Source organism: Agelaius phoeniceus, chromosome 20 (genome assembly GCF_051311805.1).
Source record: "Agelaius phoeniceus isolate bAgePho1 chromosome 20, bAgePho1.hap1, whole genome shotgun sequence".
NCBI classification, from domain to species: domain Eukaryota; kingdom Metazoa; phylum Chordata; class Aves; order Passeriformes; family Icteridae; genus Agelaius; species Agelaius phoeniceus.
This window is the reverse complement of record NC_135284.1, coordinates 4,185,078-4,209,320: the sequence shown is the minus strand read 5'-3', so window position 1 is coordinate 4,209,320 and position 24,243 is coordinate 4,185,078. Positions and strand designations below refer to the sequence as shown.

The 24,243-nt window shown below is 47.9% G+C and overlaps 1 protein-coding gene across 2 annotated transcripts; it reads right to left on the bottom strand.

The window, feature by feature from the left end:
* Positions 1 to 22,990, bottom strand: NUFIP2 (nuclear FMR1 interacting protein 2). 2 transcript variants are annotated; one of them, XM_054647091.2, is made up of 5 exons: positions 22,690 to 22,990; positions 18,107 to 19,822; positions 10,604 to 10,636; positions 9,974 to 10,028; positions 1 to 9,674 (listed from the first exon to the last, which is right to left on the bottom strand). In XM_054647091.2, exons 1-4 carry the CDS (start codon positions 22,871 to 22,873, stop codon positions 9,976 to 9,978), a joined length of 1,986 nt encoding a protein of 661 aa, XP_054503066.1. In that variant the 5' UTR covers positions 22,874 to 22,990; the 3' UTR covers positions 1 to 9,674; positions 9,974 to 9,975. The 2 variants fall into 2 exon arrangements, with proteins under 2 accessions (XP_054503066.1, XP_054503065.1); XM_054647090.2 differs by having other exon boundaries at positions 1 to 10,028.
* Positions 22,991 to 24,243: the final 1,253 nt, after the last annotated feature.

Genomic DNA, 24,243 nt, shown 5'->3' with positions numbered 1-24,243 from the left:
AAACTTTAAAATTTTTATTCAACAATTTACATCACTTATTGTCTGTCTTAACGTATTCGATCTACACAAATTTCTTTTTTTTTTCCTGATAAAATAATAAAATTTGGATAAATTTTGAAGACCTGTTGGTGCAGAATAAACAAAATTTCAGGTAAGGTTTTTTTTTTTTCTTTTTTCTTTTTTCTTAAACATTTAGTGTGAAGTATGACATCATTGGTAAAGATACATCATGCCATTACAGCTCATGGACATTACCTATCCTTACAGTCCGTGACATCACCCACACCAGCGCAAGGGGCTGCGCCAGACACAGCTACAGCAGGTTTTACACTAAACTCCTCTAGCCACCCTCTCACCACTGGGAAAACGCTTTTCCAGCTGGGCACACCGAGTGCATTCACCTAATCAGAAATTACCGGGGAGGGGAGAAGGAAACAAAGACTACCTTTACTGATCCGTGTGGTCACACACTACAACATCGACACCAAAGAGGGGCTGCCCCTCTCCGCAGGTCAGAGGTAATTCAGCTCCTGAGCAGGTAGAGCACAACCCCTCGCAGCGATTGGAATACAAACCAGGAACGAAATGAGAACTTATCGACGGGGAAGGGGGGCAGGAGAGGAGACAGACCCTGCCCAGCTCTGCCTGCAGGGATCCCTCCAGCCCCAGCTCGCAGTCGAAGCGCGCGGTTGTGTTTTGCACCGCCCTTAACACTGAAATATTCAGGGAAGGGGGAGAGAGGGGCATCAGTCCCCCCCAGTAAACAAGTTGAGGACCTTCAGAGGCTGGGAAGCCACTGAAGGTGTGTAAGTACACGTGTGATGGTAGATAGAAAAGCAGCCCTGTTCTGTATGAAAAAAAGCTGTCAAGTTAGTACAAATTTCTGCCATGGCGAAGGGAACAGGAGGAGAAAACTGTCAGGGTCCTTCTCCCGTCACAAAATCCCGACTCTCCCGCACACAGGCTCTGGGCTAAGCAACGTGTTTCCAAAGGTGGTACCTGCAACCCAATGCACCTAACGCATGAGAACAAAACCAAAATAAAGCTCTCACCCCTGAGGCTGGAGGAAACCCAGACTTCGCTCCAGCCTCGCAGCGGTAGAGTGAGGAACACTGTCCCTCCTGCCTCACAGTGGGAATACACAGCAGTAGGATTCCTCTTGGTTCATTTTGTCATTAGAAGCCTCGAGTTTGCCCATGCCACTGGCCTGCAGCGCAGTGGACTGGTCTCCATCCCCTCCCCAAAGCTGCTTGGCGTGGGGGCTCCCTGTCCCCATGGGGACACCAGTGGGTGCCACCACCACGCTCTCCCTGGAGACAAAAAGGGCACTGGTTCATCCGACAGCACAGAGTGTATCTGAAACACAAGCCAGAACACCCCGCTCCCTCCGATTCAACTACTAAAGTAGGCTCTTTAAAATAAAAAAATAATATATATATTTATATAGCTATACAGAGAGATACAGAGAAAAGCAAAGGAGAGAGAAAGGCTACTAAAAAAAATCAAGAAGCGCCAGTTTTCTGCTACAGCTGTCAGCAAAGAACTGTCACCTTACATCATACCCTCCGAGATGGTGAAGAGAATGGAGGCAATGACAGCACAGGAATGCAAAAGAGGGCAGATAAGTCACTTCTGGTAATGAGACACAAATTAAACTTTCAAAACATGTGCATAGCTTTATTCATCTGCTTCAAACTAACCTTTTCACGGAGCTTCAGCGAAACCCGAGTGTGCAAAATGCATTTCTAAAAAATAATGCAAGCAAGCTTTCACATTTACTGTGGCAGAAGTACAGAAAGACTCGGACAGAATCATCACACGCTGGGGCGGGAGATGGAGAACCCAGAATTGCACAGCTTGGAGTTCTGAGTCACTGACTGCAAACACAAGCGTTTGGATTTCGTTAACTTCAAGCAAGGCGTGTTAACTTCTCCTTTACAAAAAAAATCTTGTAAACCCCACAGAAACAAGAACCACAACCTGGCAGGGAATAAATTCCCTGGATAATGGGATCATGGTGCCACAGAGAGCCTGAACTCCAGCAAAGCCGGTTCCAGACCTCAGATGTTTTGGCTCTGCAGGTGAACCGTGGCAATGCTGATTTTTTGTCCGCAGAAGAGCGAAGCAGCTTTTCCTTCTCTCCCTCCCACTCCCCTCCCAAGTCACAGGTGCCACTGCACAGGACATCATCCCCAAACTAAGACAGCCACCACACAGGCTGGAGTCCAGCTCTCATTTTGATCCCAAGGGTCACTGGGACATTAAGGAACCCTGTGGATGGGGAGTGGCCCTTGTGGCCACATCCCCAGCTCACACCCCACCACCTCTCTCCAGAAAGACTAAGCACACATGCAAGGCACATTGAGTCAGATGTACACACACACCTCGGTGTGCAAAAGAGCAAACGCTGTCTGAAAAAGAAAAAACTAACTAAACAGGCAGAAAGCTCTGGCCTATGTATTTGTAGACTATTTTCCAGGCAGTTGTAATCCCCAAGTGTTTTTCCTACACGACTTTGGACCTTCCTTACTCTTACCCCACTTTGCAGAGAGGTGCTTTATATTCCTAAAGGATCTTCTATAAATAGTCAAGTAAAATCCCTTTTTCCCCTCCAGTAAACTCCTCCTCCAGGGTACACATCCCCCACCATGGTCCAGGTGTGACCCATAAAGAGAAGAGGTTCTGCACCTGCCTGTGCCTCACAGAAGTGCCTTGATGCAGTGAGACCTCCCTCCACTGCTCCCTAAGCCTTTTACTGGCAGGTTTGGGCTGGGTGGATGGCTTCACCTCACTTTTTTCTTGGAAAACATCCAAGCCCAGGCAGCAAGTGCTCCCCAGGTGGAGAAGGAGCTGGTGGGTCCCCAGCACTGGGATAAGGGCGGGACGGAGGCCATGCAATCCTTAATACTGCTGGTTAACTGCACATTGAGACAAAGCATTCAAAAGAGCTTTTTTAGAGATGAGCAATTTCCTTCTATAGATAAGTTCAAATAGAAAACAAATATATTAAAACCAGAGACAAGACAAGAGCTGACTGAGGTTTTTTCTACCTTACAATTTACTCAGGCACCTTTCCTGCACCACCAGCCATGGAGGAAGGAGAAGTTGAAAACCTCAGGGATTTGCACTACCCTTCCAATAGCAGCTTGAGAAAAGGAAGGAGAGAAAAAGAAAAAGAAATAATAAAAAATAAAATAGCACAGTGTTCTCTCAAGTTAAAGAGTTCTCCTTTGCTTGCGTTTGCATAGAAATTCCCATAGGTCAGCACCAAAATCAGGTCCACCCCTGTCCTACACCCCAGCTCCCCCAGTTCCTACACTCCCCCAGTTAGTGGCTGTGTTACAGGAGGGTTCAGCTATCTGCAGAGGAACTACATGGTCATGTTAAAACAAAACAACAAAAACGAAAAACAAAAGTGCATCACACATTCTTATTTTCAGGGTTACTTATAGCAGCAGCATCAGCATTAATCCAAGACAATGAACAGTTGTAGATTCGTTCTTAAATGCAGCAACACTTAATGAAATGTCTTCAGGGAAGGGCATAAGAGGGTCCTTCTCAAAATGAAAATTAGACTATTCAATATGGACACAAAGGAGATAAAACAAAAATTAAAAACACAATCTTATTTACATTAAAAAAAAAAACATTCTTGTTAAAATATCTTTACAACACCTAAGCAAAAAAATATGTATTTTAAGAATAAAGCAGGAACTCCTAAAGCAGTATCCATTTTTGGAACCCTTATTTAGCACCTGAGGAAAGACCGTATGGAAAGCAGACAGGCTGGGGATTTTTTTTGTTGGTTTTTTTTTTTTTTTTTTTTTAAGAAACCTGTAAGTTGTATTTTTGCTAAATGTTCAGAAGTTCGCAGTACACAAGTTTCATACCACAGAAAGAAATGAGCAATTCTTTTTTTTTTTTTTGTTTGTTTGTTTTCTTCTTTTTAAAGATCTTGTACTCATTAATAAGGCTGTAGAAAAGGGACACTGCTATCTTACAAAATGGCTTTAGAGCTCTGGACACGTTATACGAAGCTTTCTGATTAACAGTCAAGATAAACCCAGCTCAGCATCCCCTGGTGAGGGCACAGGCAGGACTCTTGCTCCTGTCCCAGCACAGGGAATGGGCTCATGCCCAGGACATGAGGCCACCACAGGGTTCTTTACCTCCCCAGACATCCACAGCTTCACTCTCCTGTTGCTTTAGAGGATCTTGGGCAGGACAGAGGAGCCAGCCTGACCCTGGGGTATAACATGTACTGGGCAAACCTCTAAAGCTCTGTAATCCCTGGAAGGTAGCCCATGGAGATTTCCTTCCCACCAGCCCTGGTTCCTGCTTCCCAGCTGTGTGCACTAGGGTTTTCCCACATGGAAAAACACTCTGGTGGTGGCCAAAGCCAGAATTACTCTGGCTTCCTTGGCTACTCCACCACACCAGCCCTTCTCCTGCCTTACACACCAGTGTGAAAACGTGCAGCAGCTTTGAAGTGGGTGAATCCTCCTTGTTCTCTCTCCTCCCAACCTCAACGAGTTCCCTTGTAAACAGCCTCTCTAAGAAAAATCACAACTGATGGACGGACAGAAATGTCTTCTAGGGATGAGAGGGCAAGAGTCCTGAAAGCTTGGGACACCACAGCAATTCACTGAATCAAGATCAAAACCTGGACACACAGGAAAACTACCGGCAGTTCTGGCTGCAAATGCCATCACTCCCAGATGTCCCTGAGGTCACCCACTGGCCACTTCAGAAAGGACACTATGGTGTTATTGTAACACTGCCTTGAAGGTGAAAGCACTAATTACACACACAACTGGGAGCACAACTTCCAGCTCTTTTTTTTCCTATTTTTTCCTAGCAGGAAGCAATTTTCCTTTCCATTTAGCTACCCATCACCCACTGTCAGGCGCTGGACTCACAACCTAGTGAGAATTGGGTTTCTTTCCACATTTCAAAGAAGTCCACAGCAGCTATGAAAGGCAAAAAGTGGGATTTACTAGCTCAGAAAGGTTTGAAGTGGGTTAGTGACAGAATCCATGCCCTGGAGGTACCCACTGGTCAAAGAGACAGGAGATTTCTACCAGGTTTCACAGAGGATTGAGGTGGGTTTAAACTAAAACCAAACTCCAAGCAAAGCTTGAAAGCCATTGCTTTGCCAATCCACCAAATGGGTGGAGTGGGAGAGAGCAGAGACTGAAGGCCCCAAACCACTGTCATGGAGCAGTTGCAAAAGCACCTCTTGGAGCACATGAACACTCCATGATCCACCAAAAGCAAGCAGATCCCAAGCTGGATCTGGCTGGCACTAAACACTCCAGTCTCTATTACGCAAGACCCTGTACAAGACACACCCAAAGGAACCTGCTGGCAGAGGAGGAGAGGTGGGGAATGACCAGAGGAGAAAGGAGACAGCCCCTGCCTGTGCAGGAATCCTCACTCCAAAAAAAAAAAAAAAAAACAGCTTGGAAAGGGAACCAGAGGAAAGGGACTCACAACTGGAACAGAAACAAGAGAGAAGCCTTAACCTGAATTAGTATCTTCATAGCTAATAAAAAAATAGGTCATGATCTCACCCTTAGTGCTGCTTTCCAATACTAGACATACTGAAGGGGTTTTGATTTAAAACTTTCTTTGCTCAGTGTAATGCAAACAATGGCACAAATAAATACACGCTCGCTCTCCTTCCTCACAGGTCAGCTGCTCGCACACGCACCGCCGGCTCCTCGCCCCCACAGACACCCTCGGGTGCACACCCAGGACAGGAGGCTGCTGCTCCCCTTCCCAGGCTGTATTTGGTTTATGCTACAGTACTAATACTCTGAGTCAAACAAAACAAAACAAAACATGAGACTTAGCAGTAACACCTTATCGTTATTTCAATGTGCTAAATTAGTCACAGCTCAATTTCAGTGTTTTTTTTTTCTTTTTTGTTTTTTTTTTTATAAGTTTACACAAAAATAATCAGAAAACAGATTAAATCTTAAGATATTTTTAATAAGTGCTCAGTTAAGAATTGTGTGAGGACTTGGGGAGGACTGCAGACAGCGACAGGGTGAGTTACACGACAGCACGAGGAACTTCCTTCCATGGTCCTGCCTGGCTCTAGGCAATTGTCTATCCCAGAAACACCAGGCAGCTGGAGCTACAGGAGCTCAGAGAGAGGAATTCCTAACTGCTTAGCGCTGAGCACACGCCGTGGAGCTCATGGAGACAGACAGACAGACAGACATCTCAACAGAGGATGGGCAGAAATACAGCAGAGAAGGTGCTGCCGAGGGTGTTTCTGGATGGGTCCCGCTGGCGAGGCAAAGCCACAGAGATGAGCATCAGGGGGAATCCAGCCCAACCCATCGCTGAACCGAGCTTCTCTCAGCATTTCTTTCACTATTCAGGTGACAGACTGGACTAGGCCAAGATGAGAGTCCTCAAATATTCAGCAAGACTCAGACCTTTCTAGAGGTGCAGGGTTAGTGCTGCTCAACTCCTGCACTGCCCCAAGCACAGACCTGGGGCAGGGGTACAGGACAGCACAGACCCCAGGGAAGCAAAACAGGGTGGTTTTTTAATTTTTTTTCTTTTTTTTTTTAATGGAACCCAGCCCTTAAGGCGACAAGTGACTACACAAGGCAAATAAATACACAGCAGAGCCTTAAAGCCAGTAAAACAAACTGGAAACTTTGCTATTAGCCTTCAACTTTTTGAAAATAATAATAATAATAATAAAAAAGGAAAAAGAACATTTCTTCCACCTTCATTTTCCCAGCCCCAATATCCAGTTTGTTCAACACTTTAAAGCTCAGGAATGCCCCAGCTCTTCAGCAGGGGAGCTGGAGGCAATTCCAACTTTTGGCAAGCAGTTGGGAGACTCAACAGAATTAAAAATAGGAACGTTGGAGGACTAGATGTTGGGCACATCTGTAAACATGTTATGCATCTCAAAGTTACACACACCTGCAGAGGTGGTACAAGTTTATAGGTGAAACAGAACTATTTGCGACTGGCCAACCACACATTTCTGAACCTGGACTGATACAATACATGATGACTATATAGTATCACATTCAGTATTATACTATATAGCTCTGGATACATCAAATGGAGTAGGCAATCCATAGTCAAATGTTTAAGCGTGGCAGAAAGCGAGCGTCTTACACAAGGTACAGAATTTCAGTTTCATTGTCCCACCATGAACTCAAGTGTCTCATTCAGGAACAATCTTATTAAAAGTATAAAAACAATTAAAAAAACCCACATGCTACATACTCCTACTAAAGAAAAAAAAAAAAAAAAGAAAAAAAAAAAAAAAGAAAGCGATAGAATCATAGAACATTCTGAGTTGGAAGAGACCCATCAGGATCGAGTCCAACTGCTGGCCCTATGCAGGACACCCCAAGAATCCCACCCTGTGCCTGAAAGCATTGTCCAAACTCTTCTTGAACTCAGATAACTTTGGTGCTGTGACCACTTCCTTGGGGAGCCTGTTCCAGTGCTCAACCACCCTCTGGGTGAAGAACTTCTTCCTGCTATCCAACCTAACCCTCCTCTGACTCAGCTTCAGGCTACGCCCTGTCACTGGTCATGAGAGTGAAGAGATTGGTGCCTGCCTCCCTGCTGCCCCTTGGGAGGGTGTTCTCCCCTCAGTCTCCTCTCCTCCAGCTGAACAAACCAAGTGATCTCATAAGGCTTCCCCTCCAGACCCTTCCCCATCCTCATGGCCTCCTTGGGATGCTCTCTAATAAGGGTCTTTTTAATGTTGTGGTGCCCAGAACTGCCCCAAGAGCTCGAGGTGAGGCCAGAGCAGAGCAGGACAGGTCCTGCTGGGCCTGGTGCCCCCCAGGACATTGTTGAGCCCCCTGACTGCCAGGGCACTGATGACTCAGATCCAATGGGCCATGGACCAGGAGCCCCAGCTCCCTTTCCATGGTGCTGCTCTCCAGCCTCCCAGTGCCTCCAGGGCTGCCATCCCAGGTGCAGAATCTGACACTCACCCTTGTAAACTTCAGACAGTTGGTGATTGCCCATCTCTAATTTGTTGAGGGCTCTCTGCCCTTGAGGGTGTCAACAGTTCCTCACAGTTTGGTGTGTCAGCAGAATTAGTATCTCTCTGAGTCCTGAACCCAGATTGTTAAGGAGATGTTGGAGAGAAATGGTCTGAGGATGGAGCCCTGTGGGACCCTCTGGTGACCGGACAGCAGCCCCATGTCTTGATGGACACATCTAAGCACGAAGGACATTCCAAAATTTTGGGTTTATCTTTTCCTCCTAATGCCCCAGAGGGTCCAGTCTCATTTTAGAGACACCAACTGCTGCTGATTTGAAAAGCCAGGATTAGGCCACCAACACCCACGATGAGCACTGGGTACCTGGGGAGCTGGGGCTGGCCAACAAACCCATTTCTGCTTTAATCATTTCTCACTCTTGCACTGGACCCTGTGAACTTTCCACCTTTTAAAAAAACCCAGAAAAACTACCCGACCCCCAGATGATTGGGACACATTACACAAGCTGCAATGGGACAGAGGGGTTACACAGCTGGAGCCTGCACTCTGCTCAGCCTTCCCTACCACTGCTAGGAAGCTTTCCTTTCCCTGGGATTATTATTTTTTTTTTACTTTTTTTTAAATTATTATTTTCATTCCTAAGTCCTCCTTTTTTTTTTTTTTTTTTGTAATAAAATATATTTTTATTAAGAGATAATTAGAAGCAGAGCCCGGAAATACACAGACTGCATTAAAATATAAAAGAGCATTTCCAAGGGGCAGGAAGCCCAGCCATTGGCCTTCTATGGACAAATTGAAAAGGATTCAAATTCCCATTTTTTTCTTTTTTTTTTAAACTTTTTTCATTTTTTTGTTATTTTGAAATTTTTTTTAAGAGAAAAAATAATTCAGGAAGGGTGAAAGTTAGCAGAACTCAATTCCTCTTCAGTTTTCCAATGAAAATGGGAAAAAAATCCAGCACATTTAGTGTTAGGAGACAGACAGAGCAAATATGAAGCACCTACAGTTGAAAGCAGAAGATAGTTTTTTTTGTCTTTTTTTTTTTTTTCTTGCTCCCAGTAATACAATGGCATTAAACTGTGGGAACAGTAGGGTTTTTTTGTTTTTGTTTTTTTTTTTCCCTCCATATTAAATGCCTAAACAGATTGCTTATTTTTCCATGTTGTCTTTTAAAATGAAATAACTCTTCAGTTGCAATAGTCCAACGTGTAACAGGAGCCAGGTCAACTGTGTGACTTCACCATGCATCCTAGAACTGCAGTATTTACCATCTTTCCCTCAGCAGAATGATCCTTTTAAGACAATATCACCAGCATAGGATTGCTGCTTAACTCCTGGCAAAACATGCGGATTATAATTCTCTGGAAAAAATAAAAAAGAACTCTGCAAACTTCAAGGCGTTTCTCCAGCATTCAATGGAAAACAAATCAGAAGAAAAAAAAAAAAAAAAGAAACCAAACAGGGGAGGTGGAAGGGAAAGAGGAGATGAAGGATGGTGATTCATCCTGATTTCCCTGTGATTAGTGTGTCACTACAGTCACAGAACAAGAAACAGAAACCTTGTCAAGTGGAAATGCCTCTCCAGTGGGTTGCTGTTGCCCATGTAGACGACAGCAGGAACTTTGAAACCGGGCTTGTAATTGAGTCTGTATTCCTTAATCACTTGCATTCACTCTTTAAACAAAAACAAAACAAAACAAAAATGGGAAAAAAAAAATCTATTCAGTACCGGAGATTAAATAATCACGTGTGTAGTCTCGTTGAAATAAATTTTCAGATTCCTTAAGAAGTCTAATTACTTTCAGTTGCCATTTTTAAATAACTATATATATATTTGTATATATTATCCTGTGATTCTAGTTATGGTTCCTCTGCTGCACTGAAGATTTAGAAGGAGCATAAAAGCCTTTTTGTCCCCCACGAACAGCACAAATGCTGCAGAAAGGTTATAACAGGCAGTCTTGTCTTGCTACCTTCATTGATCCGGGCGATCCATGGCTTCATCATAAGTGATTATCCTTTTGGGATCTGGAAAGAAAGCAGAATCCTAAGTTTTGGACAAGGTACTTTCAGGCCCTGTGGCTGAAAATAAACACAAAGTACTTGGCTGTTAACAGATTTTTCCTTCGGATGTCCCCCTCCTGCCAAGGCACCCCAAGGCCAGGCTGGGTCCCCCAGAGCAGAGCCTGCTCCCCACAGCAGCACACAGGTCTCCACACATAGCTCTTCCCACCAAAAAATCTCCTCTCAGGTGACTTGAGGGGATACACCAGAATTTAAAACTTATTATTGGACGTGACACCCAACACCAGAAATAGAAAGCAATTTTGTATACACATAAGGAAGAGTCATTAAATCTAATTTGACACTGGGTTTATTGCTCTTCTAGAGACTCTGCTTCTCTCCAAGCAGCTCACCATCATAGCAAAGCTTTTTGTCCTGACTTTCAGTGATCTGAAACAGAGATAAATCCAGACTACAAAGCACAGGAGCTGAAGAACTGAACCAAGGCATCTCCAGACACAGAGAAAACCTGCTCTCATTCATCCCCCCTCACCACAGACAGAGCAATTTCGTACATTTATCCCTTCCAACAGCCTTACCTTGCTTCTGCAAATTCCAAACCGCTTCCATTTCTGTGGAGGCAAAAGGAGACCATTGTTATTATGCAGATTGATGCTGCCATTAGAGACCACTCCAAACACACTTTAATTTTCCAAGTGTGGCAGTTGTGCTGGGGCTTTCAAATAGAGCCAACCCTCCTCCCACCCAGCAGCACAGCTCCAGCCCAACACAAATTTGACACAAATATTCCAGCAGTAAAAGGCAAAGGGATAGCTGTAACATGGTCTTAAGGGTCAGAGAGCCAAGCTGAGCATCAGAAATGTCATCACCATTCACCAGTCCTACATATCACAATCTAACTTCAGGCTTTACTACTCTGACTCCAACGCTGCTCTGCACATTACAGCCTCAACAAGGAGCCCGGAGAGATGATTTTTCCAAGTTGATGCTTAGTGAGTGTGAAATGAGAAGTGCTGGACACAGCGAGCTGCACATGGTTCACAGCATGCGTGTGCTGAGGCACCAGGCAAGGGCTGCTGCGAGAACGTCTCTGCAGAGCTGCTGCCAACACACTGTCCAGGAGCAAGGTGTGATGCTCCACACACCTGGCTTGCAGGTCTTCCCACAGGTTACCTCTACAACACGTGTGCAGGCTAAAGACAAACCCTTCCCAGTTCTCCCTGGACATGCACATGCTTTTGTTTACCTAAGAAATAGCAGCAAAGTTAAATGTTCTTTTCATTAACGCTGAGAAACAGAAGGCTCTTCCTTTAAAATATCCCCCAAACAAAGATGCATCTTTAGAGAACCATTCAAAATAACTACTTTGAGCTGCTATCACGTTGGAATTTCATGAGCTAGAATATTTTTTAAGATGCTGACTGTACCCTGTGCCCAAGTTCAATAGACAAAATTATAGAAAATGGGTATTAGTCGGAACACAATTTTCCAAGAACCACTTTTGAGCCTCTTTTCTGCCAGAAAGGGTGACAGGACCTTGGTAGGGGCTAGGAAAAGGGAATGGTAAGAGATTATCAGGTCACATGGGATGTGCAGTAAAGCACAGAACAAGGCAGTGAGTAAACTAACCAGCACAGGAAAGGAGGAAGAAAAAGCCCTACAAAACCCACGGCCTCAGCACGATGTGTGCCAAGTGTCACCTCCATCAATCGCCTCCCTTCTCCAACCCTTCATCTGTCCTTTGTCCCCTACAATCTCCAGCTCCCTGGGGCAGGAAATTGCATGCAAATAAATATTGCCAGCCCTTCTTGCACAATTAAACCTTTTGTAAGGAAGGCCCTGACAAAATTTTACGAGGTCTGTTATTTTTGCGTCAGGATAGTAACAGCAACACTTTGCACTTCTATTGGGGAGCCCTAAGTGCTTTGGGAATAGTAGCCAGCCTCTAACACCCCAGGGACAGAAGCAGGCTGGCGAGGGACTGCCTCCCTCATCTGCCAGATGCAGATTCCCCTGAAGTAAAATGAACCAGCTACTAAAATTACCTCCTGTGGAGTGAGTTTTCCATTCAGCGCAGTTTGATGCATCATTTCCTAACAGCTAAAGAACATCTCCCATTTTAATAGCTTTCCCCAAAGGCACAGGACAGAAAACTACTCTCAAGTTGTTGGTTCCTGCACATTAGAGCAATGCTTGAGCATGAAATACAAGGCAGAGCTGAAGCACCATATCCCCGTGCACAGACCATTGTCTTGTGCACCTCATTTGGCTTTAACTGCTCTGGACACCACAAGGATGTGAACTCCACGTATTAAGAGTATCTGACAATAAGACAAACAGATATACAAACAGAGATACTGTTAAGAACATACCAAAAAATTACCAAGTTGACAAAACTCTGTTTTAAAAAAATCTAACAAAGCTAAGCCTTTTCAGACTTCAATTTCCCTTCTCCTCCTTCAGAGAGGGAGGGTGGTGTAAAGTGTCCTGGACATCCCAGACACCTGGACACACTGGCTGGCAAATGCTCAGCAGGACCAAGCTACAAAACCAAAGACCATCAGCAAACAATGCAATAACAGCTCTTACTAAATATCACCTGCCATCAGCAGAGCAAGGTCCTCCCCTCCACCTGGCAGCACAGGGACAGGGGACAGCACACTGACCAAGTGAAACAACTTCACAAGGGAAAAGAAAGTCCTAGGCTAACTGCAGCATAAAATTAGGGAAAAATGGGATTTTTTCAATCTTAAAATGGAATTGTATGATTTATTCTGTTTTACTTGGTAATACAGTTAAGTTTTCCTACCAGCTTGAGGCTGTGATCACCTGTGACTGACCTGGTGGACAGGCAGCTCAGCAGAGCCACTGCTGCCAATGCCTGGCTCCAGCCAAGTAGAAGGAAGGACAACCCCCAAGAACTGGGCATGCAAGAGGCCTCAAGCCTGCTTTCAGCTCAGAGCTCTTTTCTTGAGCCTCTTTTCCCTGGATAAAGCTTCCAGAGTGAGTTTAAGCAAAGGACTCCTACCCTGGATGAGAACAGGGGTATCTTCACCATCAGCCTGAATCCAGTCTCTGAGATACTGCCCCAAAACTGCTGCTTTCCAAAGAGCTGCCCAACAGGAGCCACCATTCCCAAAACCAGACATGGGGCTGGGGAAGCAGCAAACTTTCTTCTCAAGTGGACTCCAACCCATCTGGAGAAAACGCCACCAACAAACCCTTGCACAACCCAGCATCAAAGCCAGCCCCGCTCCAAGCCATGGGCAGAACCAGGTCACCTCCTGTGCCCCTTCCAACCTCTCCTTTTCCAGGATATTTTTTTTACAATTATCTGGATTCTCCACAGCCCTCAGGCTTGTGGTTTGCTAAGGAACTGCCTGGGGCAGACAGTCCCAGCCACATCCACCTAAACCACTTTTTCTGGGGACTATCAGTGAAACAAAGGGTCACTGGAGGAAAGCTTTGATGTCAGGAAAAGACTAAGGCACACTCTGGTGAATTGTGCTGGGATTCCTCATAGGTCAATAAACTTTACAGCAGGACTGGTACATAACCTTGGAGGGGGAAAAAAGTGTTTCTGAAATAACATGCTAAGACAGGCACTTTTACACACATTTTCCTTGCTAGAGAGTCAGCCCCTGCAAACCGAAATGTCTGCACAATGCCTTGCTACTACTTCACTGTCCTTATAAATCCCAAAATTGTCCCTAAAATACAACAGTAAAGAAATAACAAGAAGAGAGCATTTTTGTCTGATGTTTTGTTTGTCTGATTTTTGTTTGCTGTTTGTACCTGCAGGACAATGATTAAGTATAGGGATTGCCCTGGAAACAAAGCAAAGAATAAGTATTCCATGCTGTGGAGACACATGGCTGTACAGCATACACTGTACTCATCCTGACAACTGGAAAGAGCAGGGACTGGAAGGAGAATTAAATCAGCTTCTGCCCCACAGCTCAAGCCCCACAAGGCCATAACCAACAGAGAGAGCTCTAACCCCTTCCCACCACAGGGGGATGGGAAACCAAGGCTTTTTTTCCCCCCTCTCCTGATGTAAAGGATGAAAATTGCTGAATTCACAGCTCTGCTATTTCTTCTGACCCAGTTCACCATTCCGGCGAACGCCGCTCCTGGCTGGCCCACGCTGCCTTGCTCTATTTTCCATGCTGCTCTCCTGCTTCTTCATGCAAGCAGAGATGCTGCTGCTGCTGCAACTGAGTGCTCAGAAGGAACAAAGCAGCAGCACAGGCAGAAATTCAGGGGCAAGAGCAAGGGAAACCCTGCAGTTCCCTCTCCTCCACCCATGTGGTCTCCGCTGCTCTGCAGCTGAGCTGGAGGCCTCGATTATTTGCTTTTTAGCTCAGGACAAGCAAATGATTGAGCTTCCCACCACAAAGCTTGCTATCTAGAGCTCAGTGTTAGTGACAGCCTGGCCTGGAAGACTGCAATTGCCTGAACATGACAAAATTCTCCAAAGTGTTGACAATTATTCTGATATGAAGTGCTTCATCCAGCTGTCTTTAAAAGAAGGACTAAAGCAGTAAGAAGATGCTGGTTTTGATGCAAGCAAAGCTGACATACACTCAGCCTCCTTATCTGAAGGACCAAAATATCTTCAAGAATCAGTTTTACCTCAAAAAGATAAGGATTTTGGCAATGCCACACCAAGGCAGAAGTTCAACTTCTAACCTAGACAGGGGACAATGACTTGAAATGAGAGCACTACTCCTTCCTGGGCCTTCAGGTCTCCCGTGTGAAGCCCATCCCTGTCTCCAAGCACATCCAGAGCAGGCCCACCAGTGCTGAGCTAAATCAGATCTCCCTTGGTAAATCAGATCTGTCACTCGTGAGCGTTTCAAGGCACCACCACAAACTGCAGGCAGCACGGGCTGTCAGTGAAGGCAGCCACACTGAAGGATCGTGTTTTACACTCAGGCAGATCAGATGATCAAGGGAGTCTTTCTGCCCTTTAAACAGAGGGGGGAAAAAAAAAGAAAGAAGCAAGGCCTGAAGCAGAGGTACAATGAAACCAACAGGAAAAGCTTCCCAGAAGAACAAGAGAGTGCATCATCATCCTATCCTGAATGTTCCCAGTGCTCTGACTTCTGGAGAAAAAGCAGTCAGGGAACAGGCAAAGGAACACAGGAATCCTGCACCAGGAGCTCGCTGTGCTCTGCAGCCACCCAGCCCTGCCAGCACTCGGGGACACTGTGGTGAGTTACAGGAGCACTGTACCAGAGCCAGCTCTCTCTGGGTGCCACCTCCTCTATCCATCTTTCCACAGGGAAGCTGTGAAGCAATTACAGTTTAAAATGTCCTGTGCAGTTGCTGGGCAAACCAAGCACAGGAAAGCCTGGTTTGCTGGAACAAAGCTACTGAATAAGCTGGAGGCTTTCCCAAATAAATTTACAGTCCAGGATGAGGATCCACACAACCTGGTCACAATTGCAGGCACAAACAGTGGAGGAAAGAGTGTGCACATTTGTCACATTCAAAGCACTGCAACCACTCGCGTTACAGCTCATTCTTCTCTGCAGCCTCCAGGGCTTCATCCTTGCACTAAAACAGTGCACATGGAGCTCAGGGTAGGGAACACACCAGAACCCCAGAGTGCTCAACACTCACCCCTGTCCTTGTCCTGTGATCGTTTCTCTTTGTGTTCATAACCCCAAGGGCAGGGCAGATGCAAAGATCAAACTACCGAGACTTTGCTCAACAGCAAACAGATCAATCTGAGAGGGAGAAGTTCACGAGATTCTCAAAATCAAAACCAAACAGTCTGAGTGCCCGGAATGCCCTAACACCGACCCAGGCAAACCCACAGGCTCTCCCCAGCAAGGAGGAAAAGGCAGCTCGTGAAAAGGAACCGAGTGAAATAGCTCTTTTCCTACTGCAGAGGAACTGGCTGGCTTGGAGCTGGACCTCAGGAAAAGAGCCCAAGATAAACGGAGAGCACAGTGTGGGAATTAACCCTCGCACTGCTGTCCTGCAACCACACCCCGCAGTTCTGCTTTTGAGGCATTTCACAGCCAGGGTGGGCTCTGCTGCAGGACCACGGCCATGAGGAGAGGACAGGAGACACCTTCCCTCCAAATATCCCTTAACCCATCTCACCCCAAAGATGAAATGCAACACCCACCATCATTACAAAAGTACTAAGACCTGGCCTGATCTCTTGCTTTGTAAAGCTTTTGAACACTAAATAGGAGAAAGACAAACCCAAGGTGTTTGGAGCACCCCATCACTGCAATAATGACAATGCTGATTAGAAACGGCCATCATCTTTTACCCCTAAGCAACACCCTGACGATGGCACATACATAACGTGAAAAAGAAATTAGCAGAGATGAGTGCCAGGGCAGGATCGGGTATCCCCAGGCCATCATGAGGATGTTTGCTCTGGATGCTCAAAGCGAGACCATTCACATGCAGAAGAAGAGCAGAGAACAGTATTTTAACGGGTGCTTTAAGTGGCCATTCTTGCCAACAAATGTAATTAACTCCTGCGTTTGGAAGAGCTCAATGCAGCCAGGCTTTGAAGTTAACACCTCCTTGAGAGGACATGGGATGGGAGTGTTCTTTATTTTCCTGTTGTTCCTATTGTTTCACTGAGGTCTGCCTTTCACAGCAAGTGAGAATGGGAGAGCTGATGAGCCTTGCTGGCAGCACAATTGCTGCTCCACAAGTTCAGGCTGACAACACAGAGGCAAACAGAAGTCTAAGGAATATTTGCAAAATTAAGAAAAAGATTACCCAGGATTTTCTTCCATGTTATGCTTTCTGATGGGAAGCTGGGATTCAAACTGCAAGCAGACACAAAAAACGAGACTAGAAAGCCTGCTTTAATGCTGGAATAAACTGAGCAGAAGGGAGAGGACCAGATAAAATCAATTGATGAACACTGTTCTCAAGAATACTAGAGCTTGAAATGTTAACATCTTGAGAGGGAGATGACCTGGAAAAAATATTTGGAGTTATTATTTTTAAATGACTGGGCTTGTTACTGTTACAGGAAGGCATTCGGGTTTATGCCATACAGAGTTTGTGAAGTGGTAATTCAAGAACTTTGCAGAGGGTGAAAAGAGCAAATTTGCCAAAGCCAAGTAGCCACTCTCTGCAGAGGGGAGCAGGGAGAGGAAGGGGGTCAGAAAAAGGAACTGCCCCAGTGTTGGTCAAGAGTGAGTAAATAACACTGTGACAAAAGGGAACACCCAACCAGGCTCCTGCTAACACTGAGCCAGCACCAAAAGCCAAAAACTGCCTTAAGTCCTCAGAGCTTCTGGGGCTGAGGCTAAAGCAGAAAGCAAGCCATGCCACAGGCTTCCCTCTCTTCGTTCCCATTTTAAAGTGTCTGTATCACGTTTGAGTCATTTCAATCTCAAAAAAAAAAAAAAAAAAAAAAAAGGAAAAAAAGGGAGCTGGACTACAAAGGACTTCATGAAAGCAAATAAAATCATCTGAAAGATGTGGCCTACAAAGACAAGGAGAGAATTTAATCTGCAGCTCACAGAGGAGCTGATAAGAAAAGATTGGTCTTGCTGCTGCCATAATACTCAGGGGCAGGGAAAAAGTGTGTGTGGGGCACACTTAGAAAAATAAATCACACCTACAGTCGTAGGAATAATTTCTTTTTCCTTCAAAGCCATGATTTCGTGGTCTGATCTGCCCAGGGGAGAAGCTGCAACACTTTGGTGGCAGAGGTGTGAGTACAGACTGTGAAGCCTTCACAGAGACAGAATATCACCTGGTACAGCTGGAACAGAGCAGCTGCAACCACACATTTAACTCCTTCCAATGCTCGGTGGCTTACGAGGACCTGCTAAGTATCATCTCTCTCAACATCACTCATGCTTGTCCGCGGGAACAGGGAAACAAATACCGCTTAACATTAATTAAACAACCCTTTGAGTAACTTCCCCAGACCGTTATTGCCATGAGAGGATATGCAAGCAAAGAAAAGGGTCATTTTTAAAACAATTAGAATTGCTGGAAGGAACATACCATGTTAGAATATTGCACTTCTAAAAATAAAATAAAAAAAGAAGAGAACGCCCTTAGGCAGCAAGTTAAGCCATTACCTTTAGTGTGATATAGAATAGCAGCCCTCAGGTCAAAAGAACCCCAGCTATCTTTCCTTTCTAGGCCTCTCTGGTACCTCTGTTCTTTGGCGGAGGCTAGCAAATTGTTCGTAGGAGAGGCCAGAGGATTCTCTACTTCATAGTCTTTTGAAAGAAACACTAAAGCACCTTGGCTACCGGTGTCTGCCTTTTGTAGGTCACCTGTGTGATGCGACTCCAAAGCTAAGACACCACCCTCAACAGCAGTCCCAGGCTTAAGAACAGCACTAAGAATTTGAGGGCTAGTCCGTTTATCCAGCTCATAAGCCTTAGGAAACACAGGTTGTTCAGTTCCTGAGGGAATGATTTCAGGACACTGTGAAACCAAAGTGGCAGGATATTCCCCTTGAAATGTCACTTCCATTAACTGATTATCCGCAGATTTCCCCACAACGGTTTCAGGTCCAGCACTGGGCTCGTTTATGAAAGACAAGCCCCACTGATTCTGGAAGATATCCCCCAGGTTCTGCTGATTCGTCTGCGAAGGGAAATCGACTTGCGCTGTCCCCAGGAGCACAGTTTGCATATTTGAAGGGTAGATAAAAAGGCCAGATTTCTTTTGTTCGAGGGCTGTCGAAGTTGTACTCATGTCCTGGGGTACAGACTCAGAGGAGGAGGAGGTCGATGGTACAGTACTAGCAGCAGTGGAGAGCAGTGGCTGGGCCCCCGGGGAATACACACTTCCATCAGTCCCAGCAAGGATTGGCCCGTTGGAGAAGCTGGCAGAGGTGACAGATTTCATAGCAGACATGGGGACTTGGGACAGTCGACTTGATGTTTGGGCCTGAGTTTCCCCAGCAGATGATGAAGACGATGAGGATGACGTAGATGGGGTTTGAGCTGCTTTGTTGAGGTTTTCTTTAACTTTACTTGCATAACTAATTTTGGGAACAATTTTAGCACTGCTATTGTCCACTGGAAAAACTGGGGGTGGTTTAAATAAGGTCCATGAGTCCTCTTTAGATGTAGCCGACGATGCGTGCTTCCCTTTGGGCCGGTCATCAAACTTCTTGCTGCTAATCCCAGGTTTGGCATCAGAGTTTTTCCGTGGTACATCCCCGAGCCCAGGCTTTCCCCTGCCTGCTCCACCAGCCCCAGCCTCATATTTCCAAACAGGCTTAGTATTTTCAATTCGGTTCCCCTTTTGTTCACTATAATCAGGCTTGAAACTCTCAAGTTCCTGTTTCAAGGTTGGTGCGCTGACCTCCTGCTGCATTATTTTGTCCTGCACTAGATTCAAGTTCTCACAACCCTTGGCACTGTTGCGCCTGCCTTTCCGTTTTTTAGGTGTGGTATATCCACTCTCGGAGCCGCTGCCATCGTTGTCGGCCCCTTTGCCTACGTAGCCATTTGTGATGTAGCTGGAATTGTTGGTCACCACGCCGTTTGGAATAGACACTCCCTCTGGCTTGTCTGAGGACTGGTTTTCTCTGTGTTTGTTTTCGTAGGACTTCTCATTCTTTTTGTCCATGCTATTTTTCTGAATGAAGTTCTTGGTTTTGATTCCAGCTTTCCCCAAAGCACCGGCCTTCACAGTTTGCTTTGGGGTGGCATTAGAATCTACGAGCTGCTGGCTGCCATTGGGTACCCTGGATCCTGGGGCGGTGGCTTCATCAGAGCACAGGCCCTTCAGGGACACTTCTCGTTCTCCTGCGTTACCATTCAGCTCTCCGTAGCCTAGAGGGAAGCCAAAAACAGCAAAAGGCAAGAATTAGAATGTGAAATGTTAGACTTGTCATTGCAGAAAGCTGCAGTCAGCCCCAAACATATCCAGTTTCCTCATGCAGACATTTTAAAATAGGAAAATATCTAGTCTCTGAGGTAAAGCTGCATAAATTTATTTGCTGGAACGCACAGCAAGAAGGGTTAAGCAGGAAGGACCAGCCATGACTGCCTCCCGCATAACTGAGTGACATACAGATAACATAACAAAGCAAAAGAAAATACAGATACTATGCCAGGAAAATACACTGTACTGAAGATCACTGGCAAGCTGGAAAGCTATTTCATCAGCTACTATTTCCAGGTCACAGAGAGGAAAAAATTAATTCCCAGGATGCTTCAAGACAGCGGGATCCACTGCCTTTGTGACAAGATCTGTGGAGGCTCAGGATACACACTGTGAACAAGGGACAACTCCTACCATCTCCATCAGCTCCTGGGCCTGCAACACCAGCAGACCTCCTCCCAAATGCCATCTCAGTTAAGGAGTGGGGGAAAAAAAGCACTTTATTTCCAAAAGGACACGTGCAAGTCCAGCTGGAAGATGGAGGGAAGAAAACGTGGCCACATCTCCACCTCACTGCATTTCAGAATAGTGACCAGCACCTCCCTACACATGCTCCTGAGCACTGAAAAGGTGACAGAACTAAGAAATGCATCCCTGCAAGGCCCTTCTGCTGCCACTAGCAATGGGTCTCTTCCCCACTGAAAAACTTGTATTTCAGAGTCCCCAGGAGAGCTGGTATGAGCCTCAGACCCAAGAAATAAAGTACTTGCTGGGGGCTTCAATTCATAAAACCATGAGATTGTGCTGTAGACTGAGCTTTACTCTTCCCTTCTGAAGTTCACTCCAGGTCCCATGGTTCTGGGAGTGCAATTCAAGCAGAGCTGGAAGCCCAGGACAGTCCACACTGAACCACCCCAACTTCCTCTTTGCTTTTTCCTTTTTAAACATCTCTGGCCAGAGGCCTGCTGCTTTCGAGGAGACCCTGGCTAAAGCCCCAGGAGAAGCCCTGGAGCCCCAGTGGGGACGGGGAGAGCACACAGAGCCCGGCCCCACAAACACACTCCAGCTGCAGAGGGATCCCTCCTGCACCCCTGACTCATCCGTCCTCCTTCCCCAGGCTGGGGAGCCTCACATCCCCCACAGCCACTGACCCACCTAAGGCTCCATCTGCAGCCACGGTGGCACCGAGTCAGCACAGAGAGGGAGTCCCTCAACAACTGGAGCGGGCAAAACTCCAGCTTGGGAGAAGAATGTTTTTGTTGTTGCTGATGTTGTTGAAATTAAGTGCTGTAACTAAAAAATCATTGTTACCCTCACATCCTGGAGCCTCAGATGTCTGGCAGATGTAACAGCTCAAGTTCTGTGCAAGTCGGGAACACAAGAATCCTTGTAGGAATCTTTACAGAAATTCCACAACTGAGTTTGCCGAGGGGGATCAAAAAGGATTTTACTACATGCAAGTATCTGTAACCACCACAACTTCCACTATATCTTTCAAATATGTTGTTAAGAAAATTAACCATAAATACTTCACCCCAGAGAGAACTAGAACGGTGGGATCCTCTAAAATGAAGTATTTCAGAATAGCATGAAGAGGAAGCCCTTTTAAGAGCAGTGTTACAGCTGACCTTGTATGACTCAAGACTTCTGACACCACTTGTTAATGAAACAAAACAATAAGAGTGGTCATAAGACCATTGCAGATGAGGAGTGAAAGAATAAAATGAAGAACAAAATCCATTTCAGTAAGTCAGTGTGTCAGCAGTTTCTAGTTCCAATTCTCAAGCATTCACAGCTCAGCTGCCTGAGTTTTCTCCAAATCAACATTTGGCACGGCTGGCCTTGGCCTGGACACGGAGGTGCAGCAACCAAAATTTAGGGGAGAGGAAAAAAACCAGGACGGTAAGAAGAACAGGTGAAGAGGATCTGGCAAGCTCACAAACCGTTTCAGAGCTGGGAAGGGAGGGGTGCCAGCCTAGGCACACATTAAAACCCTGGGCACGCTGCAAACAGTGAAATGACTTCTCAACTTATTTTTGCTCGGTAACTTATTTTAGCGTGTGCCCGATCAGGTCCCTCCCTGCCTGCCCAGGCTGCACATGGGGCACTGCCGACCCCGCTCTGCTGCTACCAGGCCCCCTCCCACCTCCCGCCTCGTTATGTAAAAGGAAAATTCAAGGGAAGGGAAAAAAAAGCAAAATGTACGCAGCACTCGGGTCGCCTGGCGGCCACGCACTCGCTGTGACCCCGCAGAAACCCCCCCAGAGGGATTGCTGGAGCCGGGGAGCCCCCCAGGAACGCGGCGGGGGCTCCGGCCCTGCCCGGGATCGGCTCCCCCCGCGCCGCTGACCGGCCACCGCCTCTGCGGCGCTGCCGCCCGGCCGGCGGCGGCTCGGCACGGCCTTGGGGGCCGCAGCCCCGGCCCCGGCGGGGAGAAGGCGGCCGAGCGCCCTGGGCCGGGCCGGGCAGGGCCGCGCCGCCTCCCGCCGCCGCCGGCGGGGCCGGGCCCCTCCGGCTGCTCTGACTCATTGATCCTGGCGCTCATCAATCGCCCGGACGCCCCCCGCGCCCCCCCGGGGCCCGGCCGGCGGGGGCAGCGCGGCCCGGCCCCACGTGCCGGCGGGCGGCGGTGCCGGCGGGCCCGCGGCTCCCGCAGCCCCAACATGGCGGACAGGAAGCGGCCCCAGCGCGGCGGAGAAGCTTCGAGCCGGGCCGGGGGAGGCGGCGGCGGAGGAGGAGGAGGAGGAGGGAGAGAAGGGGGGCCCCACCGCCGCCCCGCGAAGGTCACAGGCCCCGTCCCGCTGCCCGCTCCAACCTGGTCTCCGCTTCGGCGCCTCCGTGTGCTGCGGGCCGCCGTGCTTGTGCTCGTGGCGGAGCGGCGGCTTAGGCTGGGCTCGGCCGTCGGGCGGCGGCAGGTAGGCGCTCTGCGGGTGGTGGTGGTGGTGCCCGTAGTAGTAATAGTGGTGGTGGTGATGGTGGTGGTGGGGCTGCTCCTCCATGGGGGGCGGCTGGCGGGGCCGGGCCGGGCTGGGCGCTCGCTGCTGGGCCGTGCGGCTCCGGCGCGGGGACGCGGCTGGCGCGGGGGAGGCGGCGGACTGGCAGCGCCCGCCCTGCAATCAGCGAGCGGCGCCGCCGCGCCCGCCCCCCGCCCCGCCCCGCCGCACCGCGGCCGGGGGAGAGCCGGCCCGGCCAGCGCGGACCCGCCCGGCCGCCCCCTCCCCGGGCCAGCGGCAGGTGAGGCTGCCGGGGACGGGCGCGCTTCGCCCCCTCCCCGTGCTAGCGCGGCAGAGCCAGAATGAGCGGCCACGGCGGAGCCGCCTCCGTCCCCGGCCCTCGCCGTTGGAGCGTTCCATAAGCGGCGGGGAGCGGCGTGCGGCCCCGGCGGGCTTTCACCGCAGGGTCACCGGGAGGAGGGCTGCCCGGGATGCCGCAAAGCCGCGTTTTGCCGTCATGAAGCGGGTGAACCGCGCCCCGGGGCAGATGGAGAGGGTTGGAACAGCCCCAGCGGAGGGGATCTGGGCAGGGATGTGAACACCGTGAGCGCCCGGGCTCCCAGCAGCAGCAGCAGCGCCCCGAATCGCTGCCGGGCCGAGCTGCAGCGCTCCCGCGGCAGCTGGAGCTCACCCGGCTCCAGGGCTCCACCCGCAGCCGCCCGGGCGGACCCGCTGCTCCCCGCACGGACCCAGCCGGTCCGGGAAAGGTGGGCTCGACAAATGCACCTGTCCACCTCCGAGAGAAGCACCGGAGGTTTGACTGATGCTTAACAAAAATCAAAGGTTGACGGGGAAGCCCGAGAGTGTAAGGAGGAGAACTCTTGAAACTTGACAGAATTTGTAACAGATTTCATACCATTTCAATCTCCGATCATCCCCACCTGAGCATGTTCCGAGGGTGGCAGCTAAATGACCTGAACTCCCGCCTCTGCTCCAGCCAGCCTCCACTGCAGGAGGGCAAGACATTCAACTGCTGTTTCGGGATTCCTCCTCCAAACCAAGGCCCAATTCTCCAGACGGCACTGATACAAAGGGGTTTGGGTTGTATGGATCAGTGAGGAACTGAGGGAGGAGTTAATTAGGAATGTAGGAAAAGGGCAGAGAGAATGGGGAGACCCACGACTGACACAGGCTGGAGATAGAGTCCTGCTCGAACTTATTTGCTGCTCTGGTGTGATTAATTGCCTCCAAATAGTCCCAACAGTGTGCACTGCTGCAAACAGGGAGGAAAAGTGACAAAATAAAATGTGTTCATGTAATTAAAGACTATTACAATTAATGTGTTTAATATAAACGGGCTCCACAGATAGTCCTGAAAACAGTATGGACTTGCTTCTCAAGGCTTTTCCTTGCAGCTTAATCCTCTGTTCTATTTC